The 17,254-nt window shown below is 36.9% G+C and overlaps 1 protein-coding gene across 3 annotated transcripts in view; it reads left to right on the top strand.

The window, feature by feature from the left end:
• Window positions 1-1,092: 1,092 nt before the first annotated feature.
• GLRA2 (glycine receptor alpha 2) overlaps window positions 1,093-17,254 on the top strand; it is a 199,141-nt gene continuing 182,979 nt past the window's right edge. For 2 of the 3 annotated variants that reach the window (XM_008696382.1, XM_008696381.1), the window contains exons 1-2: window positions 1,093-1,160; window positions 3,314-3,447. In XM_008696382.1, the coding sequence (XP_008694604.1) occupies window positions 1,093-1,160; window positions 3,314-3,447 (202 nt within the window). Of the gene's footprint in view, window positions 1,161-3,015; window positions 3,448-17,254 lie in introns of those variants that run through there. The other variant, XM_040634260.1, reaches the window with a different exon arrangement.

Below are 17,254 nucleotides of genomic sequence, written 5' to 3'. Positions count from 1 at the left end.
AACACACAAGGGGCGAAGAAGGCATAAAGGGCTTCTAAATTAAATTATTGATCCTCATGAACCTTTTTTTGCACACGGACTTGTCTATGCCAAGGGAATGTCCCCTCCTCTTCAGCACAGGACTCCTCTTTTGCCTCTAGGCTCCAATGACAAGGAGTGAACTACCCACTCCCCTATTATAATTTCAGTACTCCGGATTCTGTTTTCTGCTTCCCCCAATTTCCCTTTCCCACTCCTTGACCGTATTCCCTTTTCTGCTTCAAACTTCCGTCCCGCCCACCCACCGACAGACTCTCATTTCTAAGGGTCAGTCCCTAACCTCCTTCACCCTCCTCATCTACCCTGACCTCTGCTCTCCCCTGATTGTCATCGCATCTCCCTTTAGCACTCTTTCGCTGAACAGCAAGCCACTCTTTGCCTTTGAACATCAGGCTTGTCCCCTCTTGAATGCCTCTCCCCGACCCCCGCCCCAAGCGACTGAAAAAGGAAACATGCGCACTTCAGAGCTAGGAGCTGTCCGAGTGCTGAAATTTATAGGCTGGGTAAGATCACGTCTCCCGTCTCTTTCTGTAGCTCTCATTCCAGCACAGGATCTCAGCAATTTTGCCCTCTTCCCCCGTGCCCACTCCAGCGCGCAGAGTCCTTTCTTTTTTCTCATTTACAACTTCTTTTAAAAAGAGAACATTTTCTAGAGAAAAGGGATTTGCTAAACAGAAAGGACATAAAACAAAAGCCACAGCAACCCGACTTCCAGCATGGCATTGTCACCAGCCCCCTTTGCATGGTGATGCGATTAAGGTAGCGGCATTTTTATTATTCAGGAAAAGCAGCTGGGGAATCCATCAGTTCTAAGGCTTTGTCTTTCCTTGGTTCACTGATGGTCCTGAGCCCCGGTTTGACCTGACCATGATGCCTAGGACTGGCACTTCTTGTTTTTTCTCAGCAAACTGTACAAACCCAAATCTCTTTTTGATTTTCAAGGAAACTAGATTCCTGCCAGATTTCGAATCTGGACGATAAATAGATACTTTGTCCTAGCTTCTTTCTGGAATAATTTCGGGGATATTTTCCACAATCATCACAGAAACAGGAATGAACCGGCAGCTAGTGAACATTTTGACAGCCTTGTTTGCATTTTTCTTAGAGACAAACCACTTCAGGTAGGTGAAACGACTTTGCATGCTGATATTTTCCCCATGAAAACTGCTTAAAAGGGAACGTTTTATACATTTTTTATCTATTTTTCTATGCCCCGAACCATATTATTTTAATTTTATAGAGGAGAGTTAGATTTCTTTTGTTCTTTTAAAAGGCGTAATTATGGTGGGAGGGTGGTTAATTTTCACAAAGGCAAGTTTTTTGATCCATAACCCCACTCTATGTATTTCAACACATTTTCACAGGCAATGTGATATTAAGGAAGTCTAATGAGTTGCATGCTCTTTACATTTCTATATAATGATTTTTTTTTTGCTTTCAAATTCTTCTTAAAGTCATTTAAAATGATTATTGGATGCAGTGCTTCTCATATGGTGCAAGTGATTGGATTAATTTACAAGGAGCATGCTCATTTTATATAAAATATAAAAGAACCCTAATTCTTAGTCAACTTGAAACTTCTATTGTATTTCAGCAACTAGATGTATACTATGAGCACTACAATTCAGGAAATTTCTTGAAACATCAAAAATATTTAAAATCTCATTTTACCACTATGTTCCACTGCTCAGTATATTTGGAAACTGAATGTCTACCAAAATTTAATTAATATGACATCTTTGTATTTATCTATGCATGAGAAACAGACTATGCATAATTAAAATAAGTAGGAAATCATTATTTGCATGTGTGCATTTTCTACCTAGTTTATAAATTATCGAATCAGTTTATACTTCAAAGTATCAGATGATTACCAGTAAGTGAAATAGCCATCCTAATGGCAGAGGTTCTAAGACAACATAGAGACAGGAGATGTTCATACAACAAAGTGTAGGACTCTTCATTTAATTTTCACCAAATTTTATGGTATTTTTTCACAGAACCAAGAGAAATGGAACATATAGCTAATGTTATGAGTACTGGGAAAACCCACTATTTTCCTTTCAGGTTCACACCTACTATGATTAAGAAAAACTGTAGGCTGGGTTTCATTAGAAGCATCATCACCATCATCATCATCATCACCTTTATTACCACCAACACCACCATCATAATTAAATAATACTTGATTAATCAGGTGAATCTGCATATGGGAATGTGAGTATTTTTAGATGATTGTATCCATTTTTAACTCCTACCAAATGTTTAAATCCTCTTTGTACTTAATACTTTGTATTGAATACTACTTTGAAAAACTGGCAAAAATGGGGTGTTTTTCTCAGTGATAGAATTAACAAGATTATTTGTTAAACTATTAAAAACAAAGCTTGTAAAATATTATGCTTTAGGGAAGAAATTGACAGTCGACCACTATGTATTGTGAAAGAATTCATTTCACTACAAACCAAATAGGCTCTTTTTATAAGCCCTTTAAGGAAAATGAAAATATGAGAAATTTTCCAATCAACATTTAGTGGTTTTGATAATGCAGAAGAGAAAATGATTTAGAAGTTCTTTTTCATGAATACTTTACTGGAGAGTGAACAATTTAAATGCTAATATATAAATAACATCTGATAAAATAACAGAAGTACAGACACACTTATTGTTGACCTATTTTAGAATGAAGTTAAATTTCCAACTGAAGCTTTTCTTTTAGACAACGCATGGAAGATTATTAATAGCTGATAGCTGGAATAGAATCCAGCAGGTGAGAAAATAAGCAATGGAATAATTAGTTCACTGTTTACTTTGTTCTGCCCATCTTATTATATATTTCTAATAAAAAGTAGAGGACTTAAGGGCTAAAATGCTGGAAGAATTGTTTGAGAGTCATGGGGGAATGATTTTAAGACAATCACATTTTAGACATTATCATCTTCGTTTCTCTGATGAGTCTAGAAAGAAACAGCTTTAACTATATGTCCGTAAAATCTACAACATAAGCTATGCATGTTGTATCATCTTAAACATCTTTATGGCTATAGTTTGGACATCTGGGAGATATGACTCAGGATTTCTAACTCTCATCATTTAAAGTTAACTTTAGAAAATGTACAAATTCAGAAGTTGACCAAAGAGTTTGTAATTTTCTTTTTCTTCTTACTAACATATCACATATATTAACAAAATATGATGTCAAACATACAGTGAGCCTTAGTTCTCAGGCAATGAGAATGGAATTGTTGCTAAAAAAAGTTAATGATATGTTTAGGACGGCTTTATGCAAAGACCATGACTCCAGGTCTGGAAAACAACCTTCGCAGACCCTATCACCTTCAGATTTCTTGGACAAATTAATGGGAAGGACATCAGGATACGATGCAAGAATCAGGCCAAATTTTAAAGGTAGGTTCCATTTAAATTTACATGAAGCCTGTGGGAAATCTAGATGTTTGAATAATCTGAAATAAGTTTTAAGGGCTTTTTATTATAAAATGGTATAGTATTCATTTCATTTTGGCATTCTTTTCAGCTAGCCAATTTAATAGTTTAAATTTTATATATTGCTTGCCACTTTTGAAAACTTTCCTCATTTGTATTCTATTCCACAAAGAAAACTAACGTGAGAGATTATTGCTACATTCCCTATTTTATCTTAAGTGGGAGTGTGACTGGAAATGAATCCAAGAGTAAATGATGGATTTGACTTATATGAGTGTCTACCAGGATTCATACAAGATTCAATGATTATTCAAAATCTTTGGTTTTCATTTCAAATACCTACTCCCAAAGTGAAGTTTAAATCTCAGTATAAAACAAGCCATTTTACACACTTTCAGGCCTCTCTCATTTTTCAACATTGTGGCAAGAGACTCTAATTGAATACATCAGAAATTTTTGGTTTCCTTGTGTTTAAACATTTTAATTGTTCATTTGAAATTGTTTATCTAAAATTACCAAAGATCATAGAATTGTAAAGTGCACATGTCAAAGATGGTGGATACTTTCTTTGTTCAATTAGAAACAAACCAAAAAGTTTGATGTTTTTGTTTATTTAATGTTATAAAAATGTAATTACTCATCTGTAGAAATTACTTTTCATCTATTTGGTTTATTTTTATCCTAAATAAGAACCAATTATTAATAAATGAATTATTTTGATGCTTTAATTTTTAAATACATTTTTAAATGACAATTGCATTTTATCTTGTAATTTAACATAATGCACTGTGGAGTGTTTATATTATTTTATAAAAGAAGAATCCTATAATATTCTAGATATTATGTTGTAATTCCATTGCTTTGGTTTTGCTTATTAGCGATTTAATTGGATTGCTTTCCTTGAGTTTTGATTAATTTTTATTATTGGCAAATATGAGCATGAAAGCTAAATTCTAGATTCATTTCTTCTTTAAATGCTACACCTCTGAATATACCCAGCTAAGGGCACATTTTATAAAGAGCTATGTCATAATTTTGACAAAAAAGTATTTCTGATTTATAGAGTATGTCCAAAAGAAACAACAGAACTAAGTTTAAAGCTCGATTTTCCTGAAAATAATTTTCATGCTCATCCCATTTCATACTAATTTTGTGGTCATTGCTTTGGAAGTCAATATTTGAAATAAAATCCTATGAGTAACAAGTTGAGAATGAGCTTTCAATGGGACCACTCATTCCTACATTTATTCACTTAGTCATTCAATAACTTCTGAGTCTGAACTATATGGGAAATACCAACTACTGCATGCATTGAAAAGTTGAGAGATGAAACAGGTTTGGGTGCAACTGTCAAAAATTTTAGTGGGGAGAGTAGATGTTACATGAATAGTTATAAATTAATATGTATTATGAGACAGAAATAGTTAAGTAGTTAATAGTTAAGTAACATTAGGAAGTACAGATAAAATGCTACAGGATTCCAACAAATGAAGAGATGATTTCCTATTAAGCTACTCATGGAAGGTTTCATAGAGAAGGTCCAGAGATGGAAAATTGTTTCAAGTATATGAGCATCTTGTTTAATAACAGCTATTATTCATTATTTTCTACAAGTCACTTTTCAAAAGGAGAGAAAAGTGCAGAGTAATAAAACAAACACCCATGTTGCCATTGCTACTTTAAATGACCATGTAGAATGAGCAATCATTTTCACACAGCTTTTTTTCTAGTTCTTCTGTGGATGTCACCCTTTGGAAATGACAGTTCTCATTATTCCAAAGGATAAATAAATGGAGAGAATATCAAGTATAGGAAAGCATGGTCATGTTTTTGAGATCTTTCCACTGCTTAAAGACCTGAGCACAGGATGTTTTAAAGAATTATAAAAGGGAAATGGGGTAGATATCCTTTAAGACTCGAACATTAATGGACTTCACTGAGTTTTGTCTCCCACTCCCTTTAACTCTCCACCTCAATGAACCCTGATCCTCTTCCATAAATTTTATTTACATGACCCATTTATATCAGATTAATTACCTCACAGGTCCCACAATTCTCTTTATTCAGAGAATCTTGGCTCTTCCTGGATGTAAAACATTCCCCATTATTTTAGAGTAAAATAAATTTCACTTCTTAGTATTCCCATGAAACTTTATGTGTCTAATATGGTTCTTTTGCATATTTATGTTTTATCAACCCACCCCACACTGCATCTGAGGGGGCAGGGTTATATAGAGAGTTTTATATATATTTATTTATATGGAGAGAGAGAGAGAGAGATTTACACACACACACACACACACACACACACACACACATGCACACATACACAATGTAGGGAAAAGAAGTCATCTTTTTCTCCAGAATGAGGAAATAAGGACCGAGAAAGAGAAGAAAATGTAGATCAATTATGAAATTAGTGCTTTCAATTAGTTGTAGTAGAAACTGAGCATAAGAACTTTTGAGGAACCAACTAGTGGTCACAGTGACTAGCAAAGATGATCTTAGCTGAGCTGAGGAGAAAGAAATAAAAGAGATAATAGGGAACTTGTAACAGTGAGGAGGCTAGGAAGAACTCTATAGTACTTACTGTAACTTACTATAGTTGATTAGCAATACGCCAATGAGAAATTTTATACAGTAGGTAGAAATGAAGGGTGATTAGGAAATGTGACTGTATCTGCAATAGTGACAGGTACACTAAATGCTAAAAAACAAATTGCTATGATAACAATAAACATGATGATGATGATGATGTTGAAAACAACAATAATAGTAATTAATACGAAGACAGAAGCACAAGGTTTGATCACAAAAATAAAAGCAAGAGCAAAATATGGGCTGTTGAGGTAAAGGGAATGGCTTTTCTAGATGTCTTATTAAATATTAGTTCTTCTCTATTTTCCTTGCTGCCATACATTGGCAAGGGAAAAGGAAATGCATATGCATAATTTTTCTTATTGGAAGGAATCTTTCTTGCATACTTTTAAGTCAGTAAAATATTTCATGTCTATTCTATATCCCTGATGGACTCTGAAAGATGTCATAATGGGCACATATACAAGAAGGAAAATGGACGTAAGCTAGAAAAGGGGACCAGAAATGAATCAGACTTAGGCTCTGTAATTGAGAGCCATTCTTAGAAACTACAGGGAAAAAAATAGCTTTTCTGATGTGCTGAAGCACAAGTGTATAAACAAAGTCATGAGTCAGAGTTGCCAAATGCATTCCATCTATAAGATCCATAGAGACCTGGGTCAAATCTTGTCAAAACAAAAATTTTCAAAATCTTCAGTTCAGATGAAAACACCAGCTATGTCCATTCATAATTACCTGGTTCCAAAACCATGGTAAATATTGATTCTATGTCGACAGAGGGGCCACTTTCCCCACTTGGGTGATTTGTCTCATTGTCAGTTGATTTATCATGGTGTTACTCCATCATCCTATCAGATACTCCTTTGTCAGTGTTATTGTATCTTGAGAATGCCACTTTAAACATTAAGCTTTTAAGGAGGCCAAATGAAATGCTCAAACCTGGGCAAAATGCATTAGTTCTGATTCTGTCTCTTTGAAACAAAGGCTTTATCTAATTTAATGAAATTTTCTTTGAAAATAAAATTAACTTAGAGTTATATCCTAAGTTTTATCCCAATGTGAAAAAATACATTCCACTATAGCATTCATTTTGGAATAGGATCTGGAATGGATAATGCCAAGAGATAATTATTCACTCCACTTCTTTGTGCATGCCATGCACACTAATTTTTTTCTATGTCTGGAGACCTAAATTTGAAAGTGTGATGTGTGACATTAAAACCTACATTTGCATGCAATATGGTTTCCTTCATTTTCTAAGGAGTTATCAGCTCAAGAGGTGTTTCAGATACGAGTAGAAATAGATCCACTTTCAAAAAAAAACTAGAGGTTCAGGTTTCTCCCCTTGGAAATTTGAGCCAAGTGGAACTCAAGCTCAAATGTTGTGCTTGCCAATCCCTGTAGGGGGTGGCTTGAGCACAAATGTCCAGCAGGGACATTTGGAAAGGGTGATTCTCTCAGTTAGTGATAATGCAGCCCCAGCATGACTATTTCTTTGATCACCCTGGTAGATATGGGCATCAGATATTACTATGGAATCTGAGAAAAAGAAATAATGCTTGCAAGTATCAGAAGTATTTGACTTGAGTGCAGGTAGGTGCAGAAAGAGTGCAGCCATTTTAGTACAGGGCAATAGGAGATAAAAGGGGGAAAAGTATTATTGAAATGAAAGGCTGGTGGTAACAAAAGACAATTTATATATGACAGTTTTATTCAAAAATGACGTTGAAGATTTTTGAACATCTGAAATCCATTGACTGTGTCACAGTTTAGTTTTTCTCTGCTGTATGGACAACAACCAACACATTTGTATATACTAGGCTGCTACTATAGGCCTACAAGGTGCTTGTCAGGGATTTGAGATGACATCAGGAAGGAGACATCTACAATATTCTAATAGACTCTGGCAAAGTATATGTTTTCCATTTCATGGTGACAGAGAAGCATAGTGGAAAGGGTCCTAGACTTGGATTCAGAAAACCCATGTTCATGTCCTTTTTGAGAAAAGGTGTCTTCACCTCTCCATGCTTTAGGTTTTCTTCTGCCTTTGCCCATTTCATTTGAGTTGTTCTGGGCATCAAATGAGATCATGCATCTGACTGATATGCTTTTAACTATTAAGTTTATTGCAAATAATTTGAATGATCAGTCCCTATTACTAGTCCCTCATTTCTCTTTTTTAACTGGCACTGATGATATACTGTCAAAGATAACCCTCTATGGTGGTTGGGGTCTTATGATTGCTTGATTTTTTTTTAATGGTAAAAAAAAAAACAAGTCAGAGAAGTTCTAGTACCTTTGAGTCCTAGTGCTCTAATCAGAACATAGACACCATGTGTCTCAGCTTGTTCTCCTTTTATTCAATTGGTGGGTAGATCTCCAACCTGAAAGAACCTTTTCATATTCCTAAATATGAAACAAAGAGGGAGTCATTTGTGTGAAGGAATTATCTTTATCCATTCAAATCCCATCCTGATTATTTTCTTGGACTCATTTTTAAATGAACCAAGTAAAAGAAAGAACCGATTTTACTTATTCCTAGAAAGAAGGACCCTAAATTTAACTGACTGTCATTTCTTGTGTATTTTCTTGTCCAGTTACTTCACTTGCAAGGGTCACTGCACAAGTGTGCAGAATTGATTTCTTATTTTAGAATACATATTTTGAAGAGAATATTTGGTCTCTACAACATGGAGGTTAAGAGCAACAGGAATGGAAGCCCATAATTTAGTTTTTGAGAATGTATTGCACACTGCTTGGTTGATTCTGGGTAACTTCATATCCTTAATTTTCAATATTGAAAGAGCCTAAACATTTTATCCTAAACTCTATAGTGTTTGCTGGTCCATCTTGAAGGACAATTCCATCCATTTTACTGATAATCTGAGATTTCATTTTTTATAAAAAAGATAAAAGCATTGATATCAGGCTATCTTGGTACTTAATGAGTGGACATTATAATGTGTCCAGTTAGAGCTATCAGGTTTAGAATGAGAAAAAAAAAATCATCGTTTGTTCTTGGTGGTGTTGAACATTTTTCTTGGTGTGTTGGATCACACATGTTTGGAATAGGGTCTTAAAAATGGAAATATAGTTGATCAAACCTCATACCAATAAGGTCTTTGGAAGCATTCTGGGTTCTCTTTGGAGTTAACACCTATGAGGCTGTCCTGACTGTAATACAAGCATTTGCTCATTGACTTCTTTCTTGAGAGGGCTACTCTGGACACTTGTGACTGATTGCAGACATTTTTTGCTGTGTGAAATGCACTAAAGGAAGGACCTGCACAAAAGGAATAGGTCTAAGTGGTATTCTTAAGTGAGCAGGCCATTTAAAAATACAGCCACTGGGTTACCCTCTTGGAGTCTATTCTGGGTAGCCAACCAAGTGTGGTCATGGGGCAAGTACAAGAGGAAAGATGGACACTGTCTTAGACTCATGCCCTAGCTTGTGTACCCACCATTTCCTTATGAACATGAGTATATATACTAAATGGTGTCTTTGTTTTAACACATTTATCTAAGAGGGCAAAAGAAAATCCTGGATCAAGTCAAACTATGGAAAGTCAATAGGCAATTATCACAAATGTGACTGCCTAAGTTTTTTTTTTTTTAAGATTTTATTTATTTATTAGAGAGAGAGAGAGAGTGAGAGAAAGCACAAGCAGGGGGAGCAGGAGAGGGAGAAGCAGGCTCCCCGCTGAGCAGGGAGCCCGATGTGGAGCTCAATCCTAGGACCCTGGGGTCATTACCTGAGCTGAAGACAGACACTTAACCGACTGAGCCACCCAGGTGTCCCCTAAGTTTTGTTTTTGATTTCTTCTTTTTTTTCTGATGGGAGGGGGCCATATTTTCTTGAGGAAAAATAAGCTATATCTGCCCATGCATTTTCAAAGCAATAGAATAAATCTGTGGCAAGGGAGCATCTATGTGGGCCCAAAAATTTACATGTAATGGTTTTACATCTTTATATTGGAGTTTAAACACACAATTCATTTTTTTGTTCCTCTTAAATAGTAATTACTATGTGCCAGGTGCCACGTTACTTGTTAAGTATACAGTGGTAAACAAAATTTAAGCTGTAAAATGTCAGTTCTCACTTCACTAAAAACTGGAATATAATTTGTAAATTGAATGTCGTATCATCCAGGACCTCTGCAGGAAAGAAATGGCACACTCCAATGGGGTGTGAGAGGGTTTGGAAAACCAATCCCAAAAGAAGAGTGTAGTACTCCAGGACTATCAACGATAGACCTGAAGAGGCAAGGGAGGGAGTGGTCATCAGAAAGTAGAGAATGTGGCTATAGAGACAGGCCATCTAATGAGCTCTGTGGAGCAATGTAGTCAATTTGTGCTGTCCTAGCAGGGAGAAAGCTAGAGAATATTTTGACCTCACTTTCCTCCTGTATTTCCTTTTCCTGTGGGAGTCTCTCATTGGCCAAATCCAACTAGAAGTCAGAGGGCAAGGGAGCTCAAAAATGCAAACCCCAAAGGTCAGCTTCCCATGGTACAGAGAAGAACAGAAAAGAGAAGAGAATGTCTCTGGATGGGAAATGGAAGATAATCAACACAGAGAAAACGTAGGAACAAAGGCATCCCTCAACCTTCAGGTGGCGGAGCAGATATCTCCAAAACTGATAACTAGTTTAGTAAGCCTTCCTTTATCAATCTTGGGAAAGAAGGGAAGTGAGAGCGGGATATTGTTTGGATAAATTATCCCAATAGTAAATGATACCTCCAAAGGCAGAGAAGAGAGAGAAGTATAATGTAAGGTGATAGTTCCTTCTCCTAAACAGACAACTGAAAGAGGCACAACCAATGGACTGGTATGTGTGCTTGTGTGTGTGTGTGTGTGTGTGTGTGTGAGAGAGAGAGAGAGAGAGAGAGAGAGACAGGGAGAGAGACAGGGAGAGAGACAGGGAGAGAGACAGAGAGAGAGTGAAAGAGCTTTCTGTGGAGTATATGAAAATAATGTAGTTTTCTGTTTATCTGATATGTTTCTATGTTTGCCAATACTGCATTGTTGTGCTTGCCCCATGGCAACCCCTTCCAGGCTCCTTATGCTGGGGTGTGTTGTGGGCTTAAATTTGAGCACAAGACTTAATGCCAAGTCTCTTTGGGGCAGCATTTCTAGACACATTCTTTCCCTTTGTGCTCGTCTGTTCTACATTGAGCTGTAGAGAGTTAGAAGAAGAAAAGATTGGGTGGTGTTTAGAAGAGCATAAAGACCAGGAGCAGAGTGGTGTGCATTTCAAAGAAATGGCAAGGCTGAAGGAACAGTTCCTTGTTTTCCACTTCTTGGTGGTTTGATTACTGCACCTGAAATACAGCTACTTATCATGGCAATTCTGCTACTTCGGGAAAATCTCAGAACCACTTTACCACATAATTTTTCTTTCATTTTTAAAACCCACGTGTATATAGAAGGTAATATAATCTATCATTTTTTGATTTATTTACATTTAAATACTTCAAAATGTTGATTTCTAAGAACCACTTCATGTCTAACAAGGCAGTTGAGATTTCTTTTATCAGGCTTTCTCTTAGAAAAAGCATTCTTTGCCCAAAATAACGTATTCAGTAAACAAGGGGTCAATGTATTTAGCTGTGAACCGCAAAGTCTCTGAAAAGCGAATGATACACACATGTGGCAAACCACACTGTAGCGACTCATTAGATGATGTGATTTAGGATAATTTATAAATACACTGTGCAATGCTCACAATGGAATTCTTATATTCTACTTTTTCCTTTGAATTAACTCTTGCTTTAGTACTTCCGCATTGTACAGACTATGTGAAGGCAAAGGATTTAGGACTTAATACTAAACCAAATGAGCAACCAACCAGATGTCTTTCTCAAAAGACGCTTTTTGGAACACCTGCTCCAGACCCACCTGAGTCCTGTTGAAAAGGCACATACCTGGGTCCCACACTTCTCCAGCTCTACCCCTCCGGAACTCCTGAATAATGGGATCTTAAAATATTCACTTGAACAAATTCATAACTCCTTGCAACTTAAGCACTACAGGACCAGAATGAGAAACTTTTGCCCCTGTATCTGAAGGATAATACTTTTCTTGTAGTATTTTCCACAAAAATACTGTGTACCAGGGATTGCCTTACCAAATAAAGGGGAGGGAAATACCACAGGAGAAAAAAAGTCTAAACTGATACTCATGGGGCCTGGTTTTAACTCCAGTTTTGTCAGCCGTAACCTGGAGCATGCCACCTAACCTTTCTAGGATTCATTTTTGTCATCTCCAAAAATAAAGGATTGAGGCCAAGATGTCTATATCATTCCCGACTTTGATAGTCCCGGTCTTTATATTGTAAATTAAAATTCTGGAGTATGTGCTTTTAGAAATTATTAATTTACCCACAGAAGAGCTTGGATACATCCAATTTTCCTAGGGAATTTGTCTTTCCTCTGTAAAATACTAATTTTGTCCAGATTTTTTTCAGTTGCCCGTATCTTATTTCAACTTCCAATATTTCAAGGATGATCATTATTCTACAGGAAGACTCTGGAAACTTGTGAGGGGATTACTGAAGAAATCAGCCATTTACAATTTTGTCTTGCTTTTGGTTTGGAGGTAGCAAATTCATGGGTAGAGGCTGCTTCTGAGAAAAGTAGCTGCCATGTTTCTTTAGTTCAGCATCTGGCCAAAAATGTTTTTCAAAACAGCCCCACGAAATATTCTCAGATAAAAGGTTTAAAATGAGAAAATGGAAAATAAGAATAGGAAATTCTACAAAACATCTTCTGCCAATATTCATTAGTATAGTAAAAGTTTAGAGAAAACCTGCAGTAAAAATACACAAATAAATATTTTTAAAACTTTTTTTACACAGGGGCTTATCCTATACTTAGGTGATCATGGATTTCTTAAATGAATAACATTCTGGGGAACTGGTGTTTCAGGAAATACACTTTGGAAAATGTGGGCTTGGTAAAATCCATAAATCTAAATTACATTTTTGCCCTGAAAATAGATGATGATGATGATGGTGATGATGATGTTGGTGATGATGGGAAACCTACGATGCTCTGCTGGAAAGATAATATCCATAAGAGAAGGCCTCTGCATTCAGTAAATGTGGCTTTCATTCTGATACATGGTCAACATTAGCATTCTGATGCCACAAGAGAATTACTCTACAAATTAAGATATTATTGCAGGCTATTTATCTCCTGCTTCATTTACATGAAGAAATGAGCAAACAGTGGCATTTTGAAAAAAAAAACAAACATTGAAGACAAAAGAAAAGACATTAGTCAATACAGCAAAATACTTTGATCTGATAATCATCTTCTGTTTTAGTCTTTACGATTCTTTTTTTTTTTAAAGATTTTATTTATTTATTCGACAGAGATAGAGACAGCCAGAGAGAGAGGGAACACAAGCAGGGGGAGTGGGAGAGGAAGAAGCAGGCTCAATAGAGGAGCCTGATGTGGATGTGGGGCTCGATCCCATAATGCCGGGACCACGCCCTGAGCTGAAGGCAGACGCCCAACCGCTGTGCCACCCAGGCCCGCCCCCCCCCCCAGTCTTTATGATTCTTGAATGCTGAATGACCAATACACATTTAAACAAGGGACCTTTAACCTTTAACTAAAGACATTTCTTCAGCAGGCTATAACAAAGTTTCATGCCTGTATGAAGAATTTCCTTTTGGAGTGCCATCTTCTCTTTCAGGCAGTATTCCAAGATGGATAAATCTTATGGTTGTACAATTTCCATCCAACTGTTTGTTTAGAATTTTTTCCCATTTTCCATTTCACCTCCTTGAAATGAAATTTTTCAAATTTGAATCCATACTAAAACAACCCCCACATTAAAAAAAATGAAATTATGCAAGATTTATCTGAAATAATTTGTGTAGATTTATGATCAAGGTCTTAATTTATTAGCAATAAAATATATTCTAAGTTAGTCTTCTCAAAATTAATCATGTTTCATACTTAGATATGTAAATTCCCAGGAAAAACTATTGAAAATTGTTTTCAATAAAGATGATGCAGAAAGAAATGTCTTTGAAATAATCACTAAATGTCTTGGGAAAAGATATATATCTTTATTACTAGTTCTGCCCCCATGCTTTCTCTGAGAGAGTTTGTCAAATAACCAAGTATAATTTTTTCTTCCTGTTGCTTACTCCAGGATCTTAGGAAAATATAGAGAACAAATTAGGGGATGGGAAATATTAAAGCTACCTTAGATTGAACCAATGGCTCCTGATCCATGTCATTTATTTCATACAGTAGATGAAGAGACATTGATGAAAGAGCCACTACACATTCTGCATGAGACTAGTCCTTTATTTGAAACATTGCTTCAAGGTATCCACCGTGATGGCCTTAGCCTTGCTAACATTCCACTGTACAACTCACAGATAATGCGATACCAATTTTTAAGCTTTTCTGGTGACTGAGGGTTGGCAGTCTTAGATATACGGCACCTTGGAGAGGAACTGAGTGAAGATTAATGAAGTTATTTAGCCTACACACACTTTGCTTACTTTGTCTTTAAATTTTGTTTTATATAGCCTGGGTGCCTGACTCAAATTCCTTGCTATCATTTGCTTCTGATGTCACTGTTGCTTCTCCATTTGTAGGAGGCAGACAGTGGCATTAGATATTAAGGGACGAGGAGATGGCTTTGCTGAATCCTTACAGAAGTCAGGGAATACGAACAAGAAGATAACATTTTCTCCAGGATTCTGAGATTTGCTTTCAAAATGAAGTATATAGTATCTTCCCAAAATATAAAAATTTAAGAAGAGATCATGCCTCTTTGAAAGGAAATGTCACATAGGCCCAGTGCCATGTCTTATAAATAGGAAAACTGACACAAAAATTTCCATTTTTTTAGGAGGATTTTTGATAGATAAAATGCCACTCTGCTTCTTCTAAAATTTGAGATCATAGCTTGTTAGCAACAAAGTTGCTGTACTATTCAGAATTTATTTTCTCTGGAATATCCCTATTTCATTTTCTGGAGTTAGGGACCACTGTGTGACCAGTGGCATACTCGACTTAATCCTTACTAAATTAACCGTATATTAGCAGGCCTATTTTTTCCAGGTCTCCAAAAATAGGAGGAATTACCCACAGTTTGGAATACCTGTTCCTTTTATTTTCCCCCAAGTACTACCTAGATTTCCAATATTCGCATTTCTTTATTAGGCACATATGCCTCATTTAAGATCATCCTTTATTCACATCTTCTGAACAAATATACCCACTTAAAACCCAGCAGGTAGCTTTCTGTTCCATAGATCTCCTGATGCCAACCAAGTTTATAAAATGCTGGGCTTTCAGCAAAGTGTGAATTTGTGACTTGGGGCAAATATCCTAAAGCCCATTAAAAAAAGGATTTCCTCAGCAAGAGAACACAGTTATCGCAAGGAAAAAATTGCACATTTCTACTTCTCAAACAGACTCTGCAAATAGCATAATTACACACACATTTCTTATTTCCTGCCTACTTTTGAAACCGGGTTTGTATAGGGCCCCTGGGTCAAGAGTCTTCCATAGCAACCACTCACCCCAACTGAGTTCATTTTAGAGGTGTCAGTGTATAGTTAACAGCAATATAGCTTAGGTGAAGGAATCTTTGCGGAGCTCAGCGGAAGTGGATTGACATGTGAAGCTTCCATGATTGAGTTATGAGTCCTCTACCATGGGACCTTTCTCCTTCCTCTATACATTAAAAGAACATTATTACATAAGGTGCTAGCAATATGTACCATAATAAACTGTGCATATGTAAAGTCTCAAGTGAGCAGGTATCCCTCAGCGTCTAACTTTTCATGTAAATGTCAAAATAAATTATCTGCTTCAGCGATAGAGCAAAACAGTTGAAGGTACTAACAAAAAGTGTCCATCAGTGACATCATGAAATATGCCATATAAATTGCAAAATGACACCTTTGAAAAAAGTTATTTACCGCTGAGTGGTGATGTGGCAGGTGCAAAAAAGGCAAAGAAATAGAGAATTGGTAATAAATAGATTCTAAAGGCAAGCTAAGATCAGAAATAAACTCCTATACTTTTTTTAGAAAATTCATAGTGCAGCTGCTCTGGGGTGCCTGATTGGCTACATCTTTATCTGAATGCACAGGAAAAGCAAGCTGAGCTGTCACCCAAGAGAGTGCAGAGCTCAAAATACTAGTATCCTCAATGTTCTAGGCCTCTCATGACTCTTGAAATTCTCCTGGGACTTATCACTTCCTTATACACCTGCACATGGCTTATAAAGATCTTCATGGTTAGATTTTTGACTACATCTATCTGACGTTAGATTTCTGAGAAGCAGACCCTGTATGCAAATAATTATTAAGGATAAGTGAGCAGAAGAGGCACATAAAAGAGTGATAAAATCAGAAGAAAATGGGGCGGGGAACCCAGTATGAGTGTGATCTCAGGCAAAGTCCAACAGAGAGCGGGGGTCGGCGTGATCCCCAGAGTTTCTGGGGAAACTCTTCAGTGTAAGCTGTATCCCAGGGTTTTCCTGACTGGAGGCAAGAGAGCTGGCTTTTCATATTCTCCTCTGTCAATTACTGAGCAAAGACTGCCCTCAGGGTGTACTAGGTGGGTGGGGAGAGTAAATTTCCCAAATGCTTCTATCTCTTTTCACATGGGCAAAATGACCTCCGGTAGCCCCAGGACAGTCCTCTGTGAAAGGCCACAGGTTTTGGCTACTGGAAGCAAAAGCATACTGAGGTAAGAGGCACAAAACGATAAATGGGACCCAAGGAACCTGGGTGGAGAATCAGTATCGTCCATTTCAACCTGACCGTTCATATTTTCAGCCATGCCCTCCCACTCTGTTCCGGCCTCAATGCCCTGTTTCTTGTTCCTCAAACCTTTTATCTGCGGTGCTTTGTACTTTCATTTACCTTCACTGTGCCTGCCTTGCCATCAGCCTAATGCCTACTCATCTTAAAGACCTCAGCATCTGGGGCGCCTGAGTGGCACAGCAGTTAAGCGTCTGCCTTCGGCTCAGGGCGTGATCCCGGCGTTGTGGGATCGAGCCCCACATCAGGCTCCTCTGCTGTGACCCTGCTTCTTCCTCTCCCACTCCCCCTGCTTGTGTTCCCTCCCTCTCTCGCTGGCTATCTCTGTCTCTGTCAAATAAATAAATAAAATCTTTAAAAAAAAAAAAAAA

This window comes from Ursus maritimus (genome assembly GCF_017311325.1).
Source record: "Ursus maritimus isolate PB19 chromosome X unlocalized genomic scaffold, ASM1731132v1 scaffold_X1, whole genome shotgun sequence".
In the NCBI taxonomy this organism is placed as follows: domain Eukaryota; kingdom Metazoa; phylum Chordata; class Mammalia; order Carnivora; family Ursidae; genus Ursus; species Ursus maritimus.
Note: the sequence above shows the minus strand (reverse complement) of the source record. Positions and strands in the feature narration are given on the sequence as shown.